At 35.9% G+C, this 17,405-nt stretch overlaps 1 protein-coding gene across 2 annotated transcripts in view; it reads right to left on the reverse strand.

The window, feature by feature from the left end:
- Window positions 1–1,261: 1,261 nt before the first annotated feature.
- The window catches only part of LOC121378840 (putative mediator of RNA polymerase II transcription subunit 26), a 41,635-nt gene continuing 25,491 nt past the window's right edge, over window positions 1,262–17,405 (reverse strand). Inside the window, exons 4-8 of one of the 2 annotated variants that reach the window (XM_041507179.1) lie at window positions 12,051–16,097; window positions 9,071–9,164; window positions 8,301–8,350; window positions 7,052–7,121; window positions 1,262–4,109 (exon numbers count right to left, since the gene is read on the reverse strand). In XM_041507179.1, coding sequence (XP_041363113.1) covers window positions 7,071–7,121; window positions 8,301–8,350; window positions 9,071–9,164; window positions 12,051–16,097 — 4,242 coding nt within the window. In that variant the 3' untranslated portion in view covers window positions 1,262–4,109; window positions 7,052–7,070. Of the gene's footprint in view, window positions 4,110–7,050; window positions 7,122–8,300; window positions 8,351–9,070; window positions 9,165–12,050; window positions 16,098–17,405 lie in introns of those variants that run through there. The other variant, XM_041507180.1, reaches the window with a different exon arrangement.

The following is a 17,405-nucleotide window of genomic DNA, read 5'->3' on the forward strand; positions in this document are numbered from 1 at the left end:
AATCCCACTTGGCAAATTAATAGAGATTAACACATGCACTCGTGTGTCGTACTGATTTTACAAAACAAATGTCTGGATTCTTGTATTGCCGAAGCCAGAGTGAGAGTAATACATGAATCTTGACACCGTTTCGTAAAAGCAGTACGACTCACACACAGTGTAATAATTTCTTTATCATCCATATTATTACTAATTTTTTACAAGGACCATGTCAAAACATTTCTAACTAGGAGCTGACAAAATGACGTCATTTTGTTAAGCGATGTCGCCTTCCCTTTATAAAAAATTACATCACAATGAACTACCAATGAAAAAAACAATTAATGTTACTTTATTAATGAAATATAAGAGGTTATTACAATATTTCACTAAGACTGGGGAAGCCATGCCATGTTATGACATCGCTTCCCGAAAATTACGTCATTGGTTTGTTATGTTATTACAGGTGTGCTTCATACAGTTTTTACCAACTCGGTTATCTTCAACCTGGTGTATAATAACAGAGTTATCCTGCATGTAAGAGATTATATTTTCATAAATATGTCAAATGATTCAGACGATCAAACATTATAAATTATAGGTATATGCCATAACATGGAGGCTGATTACTTTGGTTGATTACCAACAAGACTTTTGATACAGTATAAAGGGCTTAATTCAACAGAAACGAGGAACGGAAAACATTCAACCAAATGAACTACAAAGAATGGAACATTACAGAACTTTCATTTCACATTTTTGCTATCGGTGTTCTGTGAAACAACAGATATTAAAAACGATTGTAAAAGCAAAGCCTATTTGTTGAACCTAACATGACCATTTTAAAAATCAATATAATACATTAAATACTAAAGCACATCAAACATTAATATTATTGGTTTAAATATTATGCAAATTGCTTTCACCAGACTGCAAATAACTGAATCTTCAATACCAAATCTTCAGCTTGGTTTGTTTTACTCCTATGAAATCAGTGGAACATACCTAATAATTAAAGGGACATTTCTGAGTTTGCTGCAATTTTTAAGATGTCATCGACTAACGGGAGACTTTTTAATGATTATAATTACATATCAAATATATTTTCTGCATAAATTATTAGTGGCTGTATATTAAACGTGTTTCTGTTCTAATATTTGTACTAGGTTAAATTTCATTTTATGTTCTAAAATATTTTTTTTCGTACGTACGAATTTATTTAAAAACAAATTCCAATTTGGACCTCTTGCAAATATTAAGATGACCAGAAACACATTGAATATACAGACACTGATATTCTAAACCAGAAAATATATTTAGTATGTAAGTTTAATCGGAGAAATATTTTATTAGGCGGAAACATCTTATAATGCAGCAAACTCAGGAATGTCCCTTTAACAAGTTTTACAATAACTGTCTGCATAAAAATTACAAAGATTTTAGAACTGCAACCATCTTTTTCAATTTTATCAACTTGAAAAGGAACATTAATGATTATTGATCAACAGATTCTCTATAGTCTTTTGGTGGGCTATTTAATAAAATGTTTGATCAGTTTCACCTAACAGATTAAAGTTTTATTTTGTAAAATTATTTTCAATAACATGACACACTGTAGCAAGGGATATACAGTAGAAAACCATCACTCTAAACCCTGCAATACCAGTCCTACATGGACGTCACAAAATATTGGTAAGAGCGAGGGGTCTTCAACCTAAAACTCAGTACGAGGTGTCATGCGTGTTTTTATTTCAATTTTATTATTATTCTAATTATATGCATTACAGAAAAGATGAAGAGATTTTTTTTTAATTGAGAATCTGAAGTCCAAAATACTTTTCTTGTTGGGAAGTACTTGGGAATACGATAAATGTTATTTTCTTTTAAGAAATGCATCAGATTTAATCCATAATTATATTTATATACAAACCCATGCCCCTTGAAAACATTTCATGTAGATTGGTTTAAATCCCCCAGAAACTAAACCTGTATGAAAGCACATTCAGAACAAATTTAACTGAAGTTTAATAATCAAAATGCAATATTTTAAATTTTAATCTATTTTTTGTGCTCATGCCAACTTAAGTTTGAAGCACACGGTCTTAGACACCTACCCCGGACAGCAGTTAATGATTAATTTGTCATTGAAAGAGAACTTGGTGGTCTAGCTCATCCCCACATCTTCGCAAACCAAGGGTCCTATTCCATACCTACTTGATATGTACCCTTGGCAAACACAGTAAGGTCCCCTAGTGACATTTGATTATGTCCAATAGATAATGGCACTGCTGACCAATCACAGCATAATTAACACTTAACAAGAAAAAATGTCTACTTATATAGTTTATTCAAACACAATTGGATGCATTCATAATAACTGAACAAAAAATTCCAATAGTAATTTCACTTTGCAAGTTGTTAGTAGGGACATGTGATGTCATTTGAATTCAAATACTGACGTCTTTTGCAGTTTATGGTGAACAAATTGTGTCCAATGCAAATTCTTGGATGTTTACCATACAACTAAAATTTAACAGATGATGTGATTCACACATCTGGGTTTTATTGTATCAAATAAAACTGAAGAACTTCTGACATCGGAAAACTGACACCATGGGTACTGAGTAATGTCACAGAATTGGACGCTTGGTTTACAAAGATGATGCCTTTTTGTTGTAACTGGTACTGAGATGGAAACCCAGCACATTTCTGCCTGAATGGCATAGTTTAACCACAACACTGCTGAGGTTTAACCACAACACTGCCGAGGTTTAACCACTACACCGCCGAGATTTAACCACTACAATGTCGAGGTTTAACCACTACACAGCCGAGGTTTAACCACTACAACGTCGAGGTTTAACCACTACACTGGCGAGGTTTAACCACTACAATGTCGATGTTTAACCACTACACTGGCGAGGTTTAACCACTACAATGTCGAGGTTTAACCACTACACTATCGAGGTTTAACCACGACAATGTCGAGGTTTAACCACTACACTGTCGAGGTTTAACCACTACACTGTTGAGGTTTAACCACTACACTGTCGAGGTTTAACCACTACATTGTCAAGGTTTAACCACTACATTGCTGAGTATTAACCACTACATTGCCGAGGTTTAACCACTACACCACCAAGGTTTAACCACTACACTGCTACGGTTTATCCATTACACCGTCAAGATTTAACCACTATACTGCCAAGGTTTTACCAATACACTTCTGAGGCAGATATAACAAAATAAAAAATAATAATGCCCCAAATTTTAGCCATCTGAAATAATTTACCAGCATGTACGCCAGTTCATCTTTTCATCAATCGTCACTAGTTATGCCCAACTACTAATATTTAAAATTAAAAATTGATCCAGGCTAGGACAGAACACAAGCATAAACTAGAGGTTTCAATAAAGTCATACCCATACAAAATAGTATGTAGTTAAAGCCTGGAGACTTTGCCAAGTCTCGAATGCAGATTCTAGCTACAAGTACACGCCCAGATTTATCTACAAGTACTCAATACAGTTAGAATAAAAATTTATTCTATATGTTTCTCTTCCTGGTTAAATTGGTTTGTTATCTACTTTGTTTCATCAGACCAAGAGAAATTTTCCCAGTAAAAGCCAGTTTTACCAGATTTAAGAGATAATAAATGCTTAAAAACAAAAACATATTCTTTTCAGGGTTTGTGTTTTTAACCCGTTACCAACAATTGTTAATGGCTGTTAGCAGGTTTATTTTATCCACTTTAAAATCTTATTTTACCTTGAGGTCACATGCTTTTAGCTTTCAGAATAAGAAAAAGGTTTCTCAAATGCCCCAAACACATTCCAAATGAGAATACTAATGAAATTAAGTAACAACTTTCAAAATGATGAAATTTGTTTTTAAAAAAAGGCTTAATGCTGAAGAATACATCTTCATTATAAATGCTCTGTTTTGTTGTAAGAATTTGTATGCCATTCATGTATCTTCATAATAGTGGCTATAGTAATTTTTGGTATCAAGGGAGATAACTGTTTCTCTGCAAACTGTATTCCATGAATGCACGACTGGAAGAACTCCAAATGAACAAGACCACGAGAGCAAGGAAACCTCAATTATACATTCTTACAAATATTGTTTCCTGAAAAGAAAAAAATAACAACAATAAATTTGTAATAACAAAATACAAGAGGAACATTTCAAAATCAAATTTAAATTAAGTACAAACAAATCTTCATAAAAATGTTTTTTTTAAGAGAATTAACATTTAGTCAATCCTTTTAAATTTAATACAGAAACCCAACAATATTAGAATTTTGTGGGAATATTTAATGACACCCCCATTACATGATCAACAGCTATTGGATGGCTAGCATATGGTAACTGGTACTTGGAAAGAATACACTGTGCCGTTTATAACCTGTTATCGATTAACAGCATATAAGGCTCATGGGCGGGATTTAGCTCAGTCGGTTGAGTGCTCGCGGATGGCTAGCATATGGTAACTGTGGTACTTGGAAAGAATACACTGTGCCGTTTATAACCTGTTATCGATTAACAGCATATCTTTTATATGCTCATGGGCGGGATTTAGCTCAGTCGGTTGAGTGCTCGCGGATGGCTAGCATATGGTAACTGTGGTACTTGGAAAGAATACACTGTGCTGTTTATAACCTGTTATCGATTAACAGCATATCTTTTATATGCTCATGGGCGGGATTTAGCTCAGTCGGTTGAGTGCTCGCGGATGGCTAGCATATGGTAACTGGTACTTGGAAAGAATACACTGTGCTGTTTATAACCTGTTATCGATTAACAGCATATCTTTTATATGCTCATGGGCGGGATTTAGCTCAGTCGGTTGAGTGCTCGCGGATGGCTAGCATATGGTAACTGTGGTACTTGGAAAGAATACACTGTGCTGTTTATAACCTGTTATCGATTAACAGCATATCTTTTATATGTTCATGGGCGGGATTTAGCTCAGTCGGTTGAGTGCTCGCCTGAGGTGCTCGTGTTGCAGGACAGAACAACCTCGGTAATCCATTCAGCTGATTGGCGGTTTTCTTGCTCCAACCAGTGCACCACAACTAGTCAAATGCTTTCCTGTCTGTGCATATAAAAGATCCCTTGCTGCTAATGGAAAAATGTAGCAGGTTTCATCTGACGACTATATAGCAGAATTATCAAATGTATGACATCCAATAGCAGATGATTAAGGCGTATCATAAAAATATTGTTTGTTTCCGGTTAACAGACCGACCCTAATTTGAACCTGCTGACCATAAAACCTTTTTTCGTATATCCAATTTTTTTTTTTTTAATATAACAACTATTTCCACGAACACATTCCAAAACTATCACAAGCACTAATTTGGTGTCATTTAGGGGATAACCCTACTGTGTTTTCCGATTTGCAGACGTATATCGGTGGTTTTACCATCGCAAATTTAGTTTTAATGGCGACCCGTTATCCACGAAATGTTTTCTTCTAACAATTGACTGATGGAGTTACTTCCCTTCAAACTGAAGTTCGGTAACTTTCGTGAGATATCGGGTGAAGAGTCGGAAAATTGTTTTCACAAATATATGCGATCTTTTCCGATTTACTCTACATCTAGCATAGCGAGGTGTTCCGATTAATAATAATAATAATAATAATAATAACTATATTTAATCATTTACTCCAGCGACAAACTGGCCGTGTAGAAATTTAGTGACCTTCTGATAAACTAGGGAAGGGAATGTTTACTGATACTGATGAAGTTTACTGCCAAATCAAATGATTAAATATGTCAGTAAGATCTCGATGCGTTTCGTTATTTTTTGTAAGTGGTCACTGGGAACTTCGCTGGTTTCCTCTAAAAATAGTGTCAGAATGACCATGTGTTTGACGTCCAATAGCCAATGATATTAAAGATAAAAATCAATGTGCTCTAGAGGCATCGTTAAATAAAACAAACTTTACTTTTCAACATTTGTTTGAGCATCCTGAGCATTTGTACTGCATTTCTATTCATTGAACCAATTGATTGCTTCAAATCAAGTGTGTACTTTAATACTGGATGCATACAGAATAAAACTAACATTGCAAATTATAAAATTGGTAAGTCTACCATTTCTTAGATACACTAAGAAAGATAATATTCATAACATTTTAAAAAAATGTTATTGTTGGACAGATAAATATAGAACCCTTCTTTTCAATTTTCATTAAAAGAAATTGTTATAACTTATTTACTGGTTTCTATCCAATTAAGGTTCAACCAAGTCTGTCCTGGACAAGTACAGAAGTTAAGAGTTAGTATGAGAGTAAACCTTCTGCCTATTATTAAACAGCAAGGGGTCTTTTGTATGTACTTTCCCACAGATAGGTTAGCACCATGTTGCCCTCAAAATCAAAATGCCTTGCCTTTTATAAACTTATAAGTTGCCCATGTAAAAAGAAGCCGTTAAACACACCTATGTGGATAGTACTACATATTTCCTTTTTTTAATTGTTATAAAATAGATATAGAAAGTAAAATGGCCATACGGTTTTTGTCCTTTTGAAAACTGTATAATGGAGAAAAAAAGCCCTTATATTTAAAACTGCACATAAAATATGCCCCCAAAATGTCACTTCACCATGCCTTACTTCATTTCTACGGAAAACACGGTGATGAATGGTATTATTGATTTGCATAATGCATTTCTATACATGCAGAGGTTATTTTAGATACCGGTAGTCAACACCTTTATTTAATATCCATAAATAAAATTATTTTCCAAAATAAAATGTTTTTCCTACCTACCTACCTACCCTATATTTTATCCAGCATGTAATAGGAAACAAGTAAAAAAAAATTCCCGGCCTAATTAATCTATGTGCTCAAGTGTTGTCGTTAAACAAAAAAAACTTTTAACTTTTAATATGCTCTTTTCCAGAGAAAGGATAGTGTATATCATAGCATGTATTAGTTGTGAAGAATTGGAATTTTCAAGAAAATTTCTAACTGTCCAGGAAATAATATTTTAAAATAAAACATGGAAAATTGACATTAAAACCCCCAAACCACAACCCAAAACTATTTAAAAACTTACCTTGGAATGAAACTAACTGTCATGACTTGCTTGTGGAGGCTGCAGATTTAAGTTTCTTTTCCTGAAGAGCCTGAAATAAAAACAAATTTTAAATTGAAAATAAGTCAAGTGTCGTCTACAAAAGAGCAGGATTAAAAATTTTTTTCCAGCAAATAGCAATATTTGAAAGGAACTGAAATTTACTTAAATGTTTCTTGACACTTTTTCAGACATGATTTTCCAACATACTAACAATATTAATTTGTCAAGCTTACACACTGAATGAGGGTAGGTTAAAATGAGGGTAGGTTAAAATAAGACATTCTTTGTATATATATACATATATATATATATATATATACATACACGTATAGTCTGACCTCGTTACAATGACTGTCTTTATGACAACATTTACACTATCCGATCACAAACTATCAGAAACAAAGGTTATTCTGTTCATTACACTGGAATTCACACCTTCTGACACCGACAGAGCATCTTACGTAGAACATTGACAGCACACACAGCCATTTGACATCTCGTTGCGAGCTGTTCGAGTTACTGATGTCTGCTAAATCTGTAGACGTGTATTGCTTTTTCAAATAAGCCTTTAGTCAACTCAATTAAAGGATTAACTTTGAACAATCAAGTCTTCTATTTTGATATTTCATAAACAAAGTTGGTACCAATTATAGATGTCTTTAACTAAGGAATGATTAGACTAACAGTGAATGTGCCTTGATCAGTGACGTAGCAGGGTTGGGTGACCTTAATTAATATATTTTACAATATTTTTAAAAGCATATTCATGTTTTGTTGTTTTTAATAACAATGTCAATGCATTAATTATTTAAATGCTATTCAGTTTTTAATTAATATTAATAAATATTTTTTCTTCCGTCATTTTGGCAAAGGATATAACTCATGACAAATTAATTTTATCCAACGGACATTTCGATATAACAACAAAGTGGCCCAGGGAAAAACATGGTCGCTGTAACGATGTGTGACTGTGTTAGATACTTCAAGCTGATAAATGCATTACTAATGCCAGTGGTAACACTGTTGATGATAAACCTTTCAAATATGTATTATGTATATTTGTTATTACATTGTCAAATATCCTTTTTTTTTTTTTTAAATTCAAAGACAATGATTGCATATCATCATCATTATAATGCAACCAATTTTGAAAGGTTTATCATCAGTAGTGTTACCATTGGCATTATTAATGCATTATCAGCTTGAAGTATCTATTGGTGATACATACCTTATGCTTTGGACAGAGTAATGAAAACCTTTCTTCGTCCAACAAGCAGGCTTAAACAAGAAATAAAAGAAAGGAAAATGAAACAGTTAAAGTTTTGTTGATTTGATGCATGTACGCTATATATATTTCTGATCTCACTGTCACAGTATTTAAGCAACCTGGGTTAAGACTGGTAGATACTGGGTTCATTTCTCATTACCGGCTTCAAACCAGAGAGAGTCCTTAACTTGAACAGTTGAACTGAATTCTCTAAATAACCTATTTATTATTTTTTTTGTCCAGGGCAATATCAATGTTGTATATAATCCCTATACATAATCCCTAGATGCGGACTGTGGCCATTTTTAGTTAAGGTGATTTTACATCTATTTCCCTTAAAATTTAGGTACAGATTTGTTTGGCCTCCTAAAATTACCCACAATGATATAGAGCATACAGTAATATTAGCTATCCATTTATGTTCAAAATTACGCTGTGCATTCAAACTAGCAAAATCTTATATCCGACTGATCTATTTTTAAAGTTACTATTTGTAGTTCGACTGTTTTTGAAAGCACATAAGAAAATAATCCTCAAACGAAATAATTAATTTATTGATCATAAGTAAATCTTTGCAAGAGAAAATGAACACTGAATAGATTTGTATTTAAATTTATGGGGAATTCATTCTAACAATTAAGAAATATTTTATACTATTTTAAAGTATTAAGTAATTTCTATTGTTGATACTGCACTACAATAAGTGAAAATAAATTAAAAACACCACTCACCTTTCTCTACTGCACACACAAAGTGATACTTCTGACTGCAACCTTTGTAAAGACACCCAACCATAGCACCATTTTCTTTGCAACTTGAACATACCTACATATAGACATAAGGAAGAAGGGAAATGTTTTATTTAACGACACACTCAACATATTATGTAGACATAAATGAATATATGCAGGCCTATACAGTATTAAGGTACTTTTTAAATGTTATACAAAAGTGTGTTGTTTATGTAAAGTTTTAAATATATGTACATGTATTTGCCATAAAACCCCCAAATGAAGTCAAAGACACTGTTCCATGTTATGACACCCCAAATGAGGCCAATTATTATACTCATGGTTTTAGTTGTTCCTGCCCTACATGCAAGTCAAAGTGAATTTAAAGTTGCCAAATATACTGTATTAATATAGTTGTTACTATGCAAATAATATATAATATATTATTACTGATTTATCATACAAGTAACAAAATGGCCAAAGAATTCTGAAAACCAGTTTAACTATATTAAAAATAATCATTAGAAAATGTATCTACTTTTTGGAGGTAATTTTTTTATAACTTGTCAGGCCTTTCCCCAGGATTTTTTTAAGGCGCTTACATATATAGCATCATTATAACACAAAAATCAAGCCAAAAGAAGTGGGGTAGTGGGTTGAAAACAGTTAAGTGTTTGCCTTCAATCCATCAAATCATGTTGGGGTTGTTTTTGTGGGTTTTTTTTTTTTTTTGGGGGGGGGGGGGGGGGGGGGGAGAGAGGGTTGTTAAAACTTAAAAAAAAAAAAAACCCCATCAATTCCCCACCCCCAACAATTTCATAATTTACGCCATGTTGTTGCTGTTGATTTCAGCGTTGTGTTAAATGCTTGTCACCTCACAGTTTAACAAATACATATCTAGCATTATTTAACAAATATGATTATTGTAAACTAATTCAGTGTACGTTTAACTGCAATTTGTATAAATACTGCATGTTCATTTCCTGCGATCGCGATCTCAGTGCGTGCTCTCGACCATAGGTACAAAATTAACAAAGACAAAGGAAATAACGAAACTGCAGTTAGGTATTCATTGATGCAAACAACTATTGTTTTTCTACACATTCACATCAAGATTTACTTCCGTGTAATCATATTGTTCATGTCCGCAATGATGTCTCTTGACACGTGGGTGTCAGCTGACTCTGAAGCGTGACGTATATTACGCCGAGAGCTTTCCTCAGTTCAACCAACGAACGTTCTTCCTAACGTTCGCGAACTATTTGATTGGTGTCCGTCGTGTCCATTTGGTTTAACGTGAAGCGCACAAACCAGTGTAGCGAACGTTTTATTTTCGCTTGGTCTGGCTGAACTCAGCCCTTGGGATAGCCGACATGTCTTTCGGCCCTGAACTGGCATGTGTATTCAAATTGACATGCAGTGTCGGTTTGTTTTTATTACTTTGGTTCAAAGACTTTACAAAATTAAAATAATGTTGACATGTTTTACTCAAGAATTTCACCTTCAAAGATGTTTATTCAATTAATAGGTATTTTCTTTGATTTGTCTTGATACGTAATTCCCAAGCATACAGACATTATTACAACAAGCAGTTATCTGGCAGATTAGTAGTAGCCGATCACCTGTACCACGTGACCAGCACAAGCCCGCCGACAATTAAAACGGTGCGATCAATGGACCTCAAAGTGAACATCTAAAGAATTGCAGAGATACCAAATGGAAGTGTGATAATGTGTGGTGAATGACGTTACGGATCATAGCTCCATTGTTTTGTATACATGTTACAAATTAAGCCGACACGGTCCTGCAGTTAAGGCGCTTACCAGACATGAAGGCGCTTACTTGGCTGGCTAAGGGAGCACGGGCCGTGTCGGCTTATCGCTCTAGGGAAACCCCTGCTTGTACTATCATAAAGTTACATTTAATAATCATATAAACAAAAAAATTACAATGAGCCATTAGGGAAAAAATGCACCCTGGACAACCTCCGACAAAAGCCCCACAAAAAACCATTGTAGTCTTTACATATTTATAGAACAAAGTCAACTACTCATACAAAGACGGGGCGGAATGTAGCACAGTGACAAAGTGTTTGCTTGATGTGCGTTCAGTCTATGATCAATCCTCATCGGTGGACCCATTGGGCTATTTCTAGTTCCAGCCAGTGTTCCACAAATGGTATAACAAAGAACGTGGTATATATTATCCTGTCTGTCGGATGGTGCATATAAAAGATCCCTTGCTGCTAATTGAATAGAGTAGCCCATGAAGTGGCGACAGTAGGTTTCCTCTCTCAATATCTGTGTGGTCCTTAACCATATGTCTGACACCATATAACCATAAATAAAATGTGTTGAATGCGTCATTAAATAAAAACATTTCCTTCATACAAAGACAGTCCAACCATGTTATAATGACTTGTCAATATGACACTAGCATTATTATAAACCTTGTTACAATAACTTCTCAAAACAAAATTATTATTTCTACCTTCTATCAAAACAAATAAATAAAAAAACTAATAATAATTAAAAATGTATAATGCTTTTTCACATCGGAACCAACACAGTAAATTAGAACGAAACATGCAACAGTCTTCGAAAACATTTCTATATGATAACAATACACAATGATGCAATAACACAATTAACATATTAACAAGTAAACTTGTAAAATCTACGAGTACCATTAAATAGTCACGCTAGCAATTTACAGTTTAACATTGCTGTTAGTCATTCGAATTCTTGTACCAAGATGAAGAGTTTTGGTTTCAGACTGGCAGTTTCAAAATATTTTGCCTCATCTATGTCTAGTAAAACTGCCTGTCAGTTGCAAAGAACAAAATGACTATAATTATTTCAAATGTCAAGTTTTAAAGTTGCTTCAATTTGACAAGGGCAGAAAATTATAAATTCATGACAATTGAAAACCCATAATATATTGACAGAGACCACGAGACAACTGTACTACTACTACTTACAGTAGAGCAAGCCACTTTGACAGCCTCTTCGAGTCCATAAATCTTTGATCCAATCAGAAAGACACCGTCTGCCCACAAGACACAATCCTCATGCACCCACACCTCGACAGGTTTTGGTGCCGGTGGATGTTTAACTTCCTGAACTGCACTCAAGCGTCTATCGCTCGGTCGGCGCCGAGTGCTTCGCGTAGGCTCAGTCTTTGGTTCAGTGCCACTTTTAGACTGAACGTGTGTTTCCTTTTTGTTACTGTCTTCAGCTTTAACCAGAGGCAAGTGACTCTCGAGATAATACGGTCCAAACAGGTCCCCGAGGGACTTGTGACTCGTTTGTCTACCACATAATGCACACAACCAAGACTCTTCTGAAAGTATTCGATTGAACCAAAGCATCACAGACTTGTCCGACGGAATATTAGAAACCTGAATTGTTGGCACAGACACAAACCCAGTTTTGTGGTTTTTACTCGATTTTGAGTCCTTGTCATCAACAGGTGTCTGATTGAACAATTTCACAACATTTGGAAACTGTTTGGTACCTTCAATTCGAAGAAAAGGTCCCATAGAATTATTTTTCTTCTTTTTTTGACTGACCGATTCAATTCTTTTTGATAAGTTCAAACTTTCAAAGGATTTAATATGCTTTTTCTGATCTTTAATTCCTTTTCTGGTTTTGTTTTTCGAGTTGTGGGGTTTTTTGATACCATTTTTAGTATACATTGACTGACCTTGTTTGGGATCATAATGCTTGTGTCTTGTACTTTCCCTTTCCACAGTTCTTCTGTTCTTACAAGCGGCAGGAGAATTCCTGACACAGTTCTCATATTTGACTTTCAAACCATCAATAAATTCTTTATCTGACATACTATTGCTGTCTTCCTCAGCTTTAATACTTTTTGTAGAAACAAAATTCCCCCCCAATTTTTCACCGCTTTCATTGTCACTGCCACAATTCATGTGATGCTCTTCCTTGGCATTACCATCTTTAGTGCTTTCTGTCATAACAAAATTGGAATTTACAAATCTCAATGGAGAAAGCTTTCTCCTCGATATATTCTTCTTGCTGCTGTGCTCAAGTTCATCACTTGATTTGCTGCTTCGTTGCTCAGAGGTCAAATCATCACCTTCCAAAATGTGTTCCTCATTTTCTGTATCACTACCATCGGAATCATCGACATCTTCTTCCTTCTTTGTGCTACTGTCTTTAGTAATCACCACTTCTGTAATACTGGAAGATCTTCTGCCCATACCCACTTTCCTACTGTTAATATTTTGATCTATTTCAGATTCCTGTTTACACAAAACAGCTAAATCTTTTTCTTGCTCTAGATTACTTTTTCTACACGAAGGATTACACACAACTGGGTTTTGTTCCTTTTGTTTTACAGCATCGACCATCGATTCTGTTCCATCATCAGAACTATTCTTGAGCTGAGTTTTCCGTCTGGGCCTCACTTTCTTAATGGTTTCAAGGTCTAAATCCTGCACACAAACAATTTTAGTGGTCAGATCACAACTTAGATCCACAAAGCATTTATTCAATTTAGAATGCTCAAGGTCAAAATTTTCTTTCAGTGTTTCTTTTTCTTTAATTTCAACTGAATCCGATGAACTTAGTTTCCTTATTCTGCCTTTTAGCGACTTCTTAGGTGGCAGAGATTGAACAGTGTCAGATTTTTCAGATAATTTAATTTTCTTTGCTGAAACATCATTGACATCATCAGAACGCAATCGTTTTGATCTACTTAGCAGTTTTCCCACTTTACTTTCATCACTACACTTCTTATCTGGGTATTCCTCACTGTCATTCAATTTTTTAACAGAAGGGTTTTCTGACTGAGAGCTAGAAAAATTAAGTTTCTGTACAGAAGATGTATCCGACCTAACTGGAGAAGAACTAAATGGTTTTGTTACTGGAACATCAAAATCTTCACTATCACTCAACTCTTGTTCGAAATCATTAAAATCTTCCGTTGACTTCAGAAATAGTCCCCACCCTGAACAAAAAGAGCTTTCACTTTTCTTATTGCCACTTCCCAAAGTCAAAGGTTTTGTACTTGTCTTATTTATCTTCTTATTATCTAATCCAATGTTGGTTTCATTTCTTCTGCTTTCTCCTTCACAAGACTCTTCAGAATTCGGTTTTACCTCTTTTGAATTTTCATTTTTTTCAAGTATTTCATACTTATGTGACAATGGTCCATTGCCAACGTGAGTGTGAAAACCACTGTCAGATTTGTCGGTTTTTGCCATGTCTCGATTACATGACACTGTGGTATCTGCACTGGAAATAGCATTATCATCTACATCATTCTTATTTTCTGGAATATTCTTAGCCATTTTCTTGATTCTCGTTTTAGGATGTTTCCGTGCTGAATTTCTTAAAGAACTATCCATGTTATCCAACAAAACATCACCGTTAACCAATTTTGATTCACTACTTATGCAACTAATAGCTGAAGAATCTGATGCACGACACTGGTCTGTATTTTTTCCAAAAACAGTTTCAGAATTTTTATGCTGTAAATTATCAACTTTTCCCTCAACAGAGCCTAAATTTTCAGTATTCTTTAAATTATTACTGGGCGTTTCGTTCACAACAGAATTCTCTGTGGCTTCATGGCAGGCATTCTTTTTTGCTGTGCCACCTATCTTTGAATTGCAGTTTTTCTCTTCCTGTTCTCCATCACTGCAATTCTTGCCGTCAAGGCAACGAGGACTTTTACCGGAGGTGCTCACACCTCGGTCAGCTGTGTTTGAACACTCTGCAGATCCGCTGTAGTCCTCTCCCAGCCGATCTGCAGAGCTATCACAGTTTTTTGAACCATCGTTACTTTGTGGAGATGGTAAGCAGGCATCATTGACAACACTCTTGGGATCAACAACACGCGACTCGGGCAGCATCACCAGCTTCTGGAGAGACTGGAGAGGATTCGACACACAGGTGCTGGCCTGCCCAGGTTCTGAACCTGTCTCACTAACATATGGACTCGATGAGGTAGAGGGGTTGTGGTAGAGCTGAGACTGCGAGGAGCCATGGATGTCTCCCTTGGGAACAGGGTGGTACGCTGTTGTTTCCTGCTGACTCTGTGGCGAGCCAATCACTGAATAATGCTGCTGCTGCTGTGAAGAGGAAGTGCCACTGCTGCAGGACCTGTGGGGCGATGACCCCATTGGTGATGACATGTGACTGGCCGCCATCGTCCTCATCTGCTGACTCATGGCCATCTGCTGCATGTCTGATGGCGACCTCATTCCTCCAACAGCCTGATGATATCCTGGCGAGGGCACAGGAGACCGGACTGTGCCTGTCGATGTCGGACTATGCAATGAACCTGGACTAGGCATGCTCTGATGACTGTGATTGCTCTGCTGGGATATCGGGCTGTGGAGCAGCATTGGACTTACTGGCGATGTCCTGTTTGGTGGGTGGTGTGGAGAGGATGAAGGGTAGACCATGTGGCAATTCGTATCCAGCGGGTTTGGACTGTTAGACTGCATACTGTAGTGTGGAGACCTTGACATGTTCATCCCCATTTGAAGCGTGCTTGGACTGGTCTGCATGTTGTAGTGGGGAGATCGTGGGATGTGGTATGGAGTGTGTCTGTTCTTGTTATTCAGTGGCACCTGTACGGTCTGCTGCTGTGGGTATGCCGATGCCATGTGCAGTATGTTGTCAGCCACCTGCTGTGGGCTTGTACTCACAGATGGTGCCTGCCTCATGTGGTGGTGAACAGGAGTGGCCTGGGGCATTTGCTGCTGAGGTGCATTTCCATAAAATGCACTGCTTCCCATTTGACCATGGCTTTCAGAACCAGGCATTCCATAAGATGGTGGGTACTGACTGGCTGTGTTTGAGTGTTGTTGCTGCTGCTGCTGCTGTTGCTGTTGCTGTTGCTGCTGCATCATGTAGTGCTGTGACTGCTGGTACATGCCACTGTGAGCTGCCATTGGCTGCGACTGGTGGTGTTGCTGGTGCATCATCATGTGGTTTTGATCACCATAACCATGTGCTAATGGAGGATAACTAGAGTTCGGTACCATGCCTCCCTAAAATAGATTAAAATATTATTAAAACCAAGTAGCAAAATGACTTCAAATAATTTCTCATAAATATAACTTGAAACAATGAAACAATGAAACAAGCATTCTGAGAGTACTACTAAAGCAATACAGTATCCCTACCGGGGACAAAACAATTTTGTATCTCCTAAATTCAAGGGCCATAAAACTGAAAAAAATTGGTAAATCGCCATGAAAGTTAAACTTGATTTGTAACAGTACATACTACATTATAAAGCTATACACACTATTTCAGCTCAATATCTCAAGGCACTGTAGAAAAAACATGCAGAAAACTAATTTTTATATCTCCTAAGTCCAAGGGCTATAAATCTGTCAAAATTAGCTAAACGGTATGAAAGTCAAACTCGATCTCAATCTAATTAAAATTAGCTCCACTATTACATGTGGATTTAACACCAGCCAATTGGAGCTCATGTCCCCCAATCAAAACCTTACTTGCAGAATCCTGCCAGTGATTTAAAAATAATTTGAAAACATTCCGAATTATCCTGAAACGATATGTTTCATGTGAATTACGAATGCCTTAAAACATGTTTTATTTTATAAAATAAATAATTTGTAATGTAAAACTGAAGACTGATAACCCACCCCGTACGTATTGGTATGGTTCGCTGTACTGCGGCCACTAAAATAGACTCGCCCGATATTTTTAGAATTTGTATGCTCCCAAATAACGTTATAAAAGGTGAAGTGTGATTGGTCAATGTTTAAATTATTATTTGCAGACAAAATGTTACCTGGACATTGGGGACTACATAGTGTTGTTAGCAATCCGATTAAAATTAGTTCTACTGGTCTAAATAAGGCATTCGTAATTCACATGAAACATATCGTATACCCTCAGGATAATTTGGAATGTTTTCAAATTATTTTTAAATCACTGGCAGGATTCTGCAAGTAAGGTTTTGATTGGTGGACATGAGCTCCAACTGGCTGGTGTTAGATCCACATGTAATAGTGGAGCTAATTTTAATTAGATTGACTCGATCTCTAACAGTACATGATAAAACTAAACACAAAATTTCAGCTCAATATCTCAAGGCATTGTGGAAAAAACCCCATGTGGTAAACAAATTTTCACATCTCCAAAGATCAAGAGCCATAACTGTCAAAAATAAGTAAATCGCCATGAAAGTCAAATTTGTTAAGTTCAATATCTCACGGCATTGTGAAAACCCCCATAAAAACACTATATGTGGGATAGACTGACAGACTACAGACTACGAACAGACAGAAAGACAGAAATGAAACCTATAGTCCCCTCCGGTTGGA

This window comes from Gigantopelta aegis, chromosome 8, assembly GCF_016097555.1.
Source record: "Gigantopelta aegis isolate Gae_Host chromosome 8, Gae_host_genome, whole genome shotgun sequence".
Classification (NCBI taxonomy): Eukaryota; Metazoa; Mollusca; class Gastropoda; order Neomphalida; family Peltospiridae; genus Gigantopelta; species Gigantopelta aegis.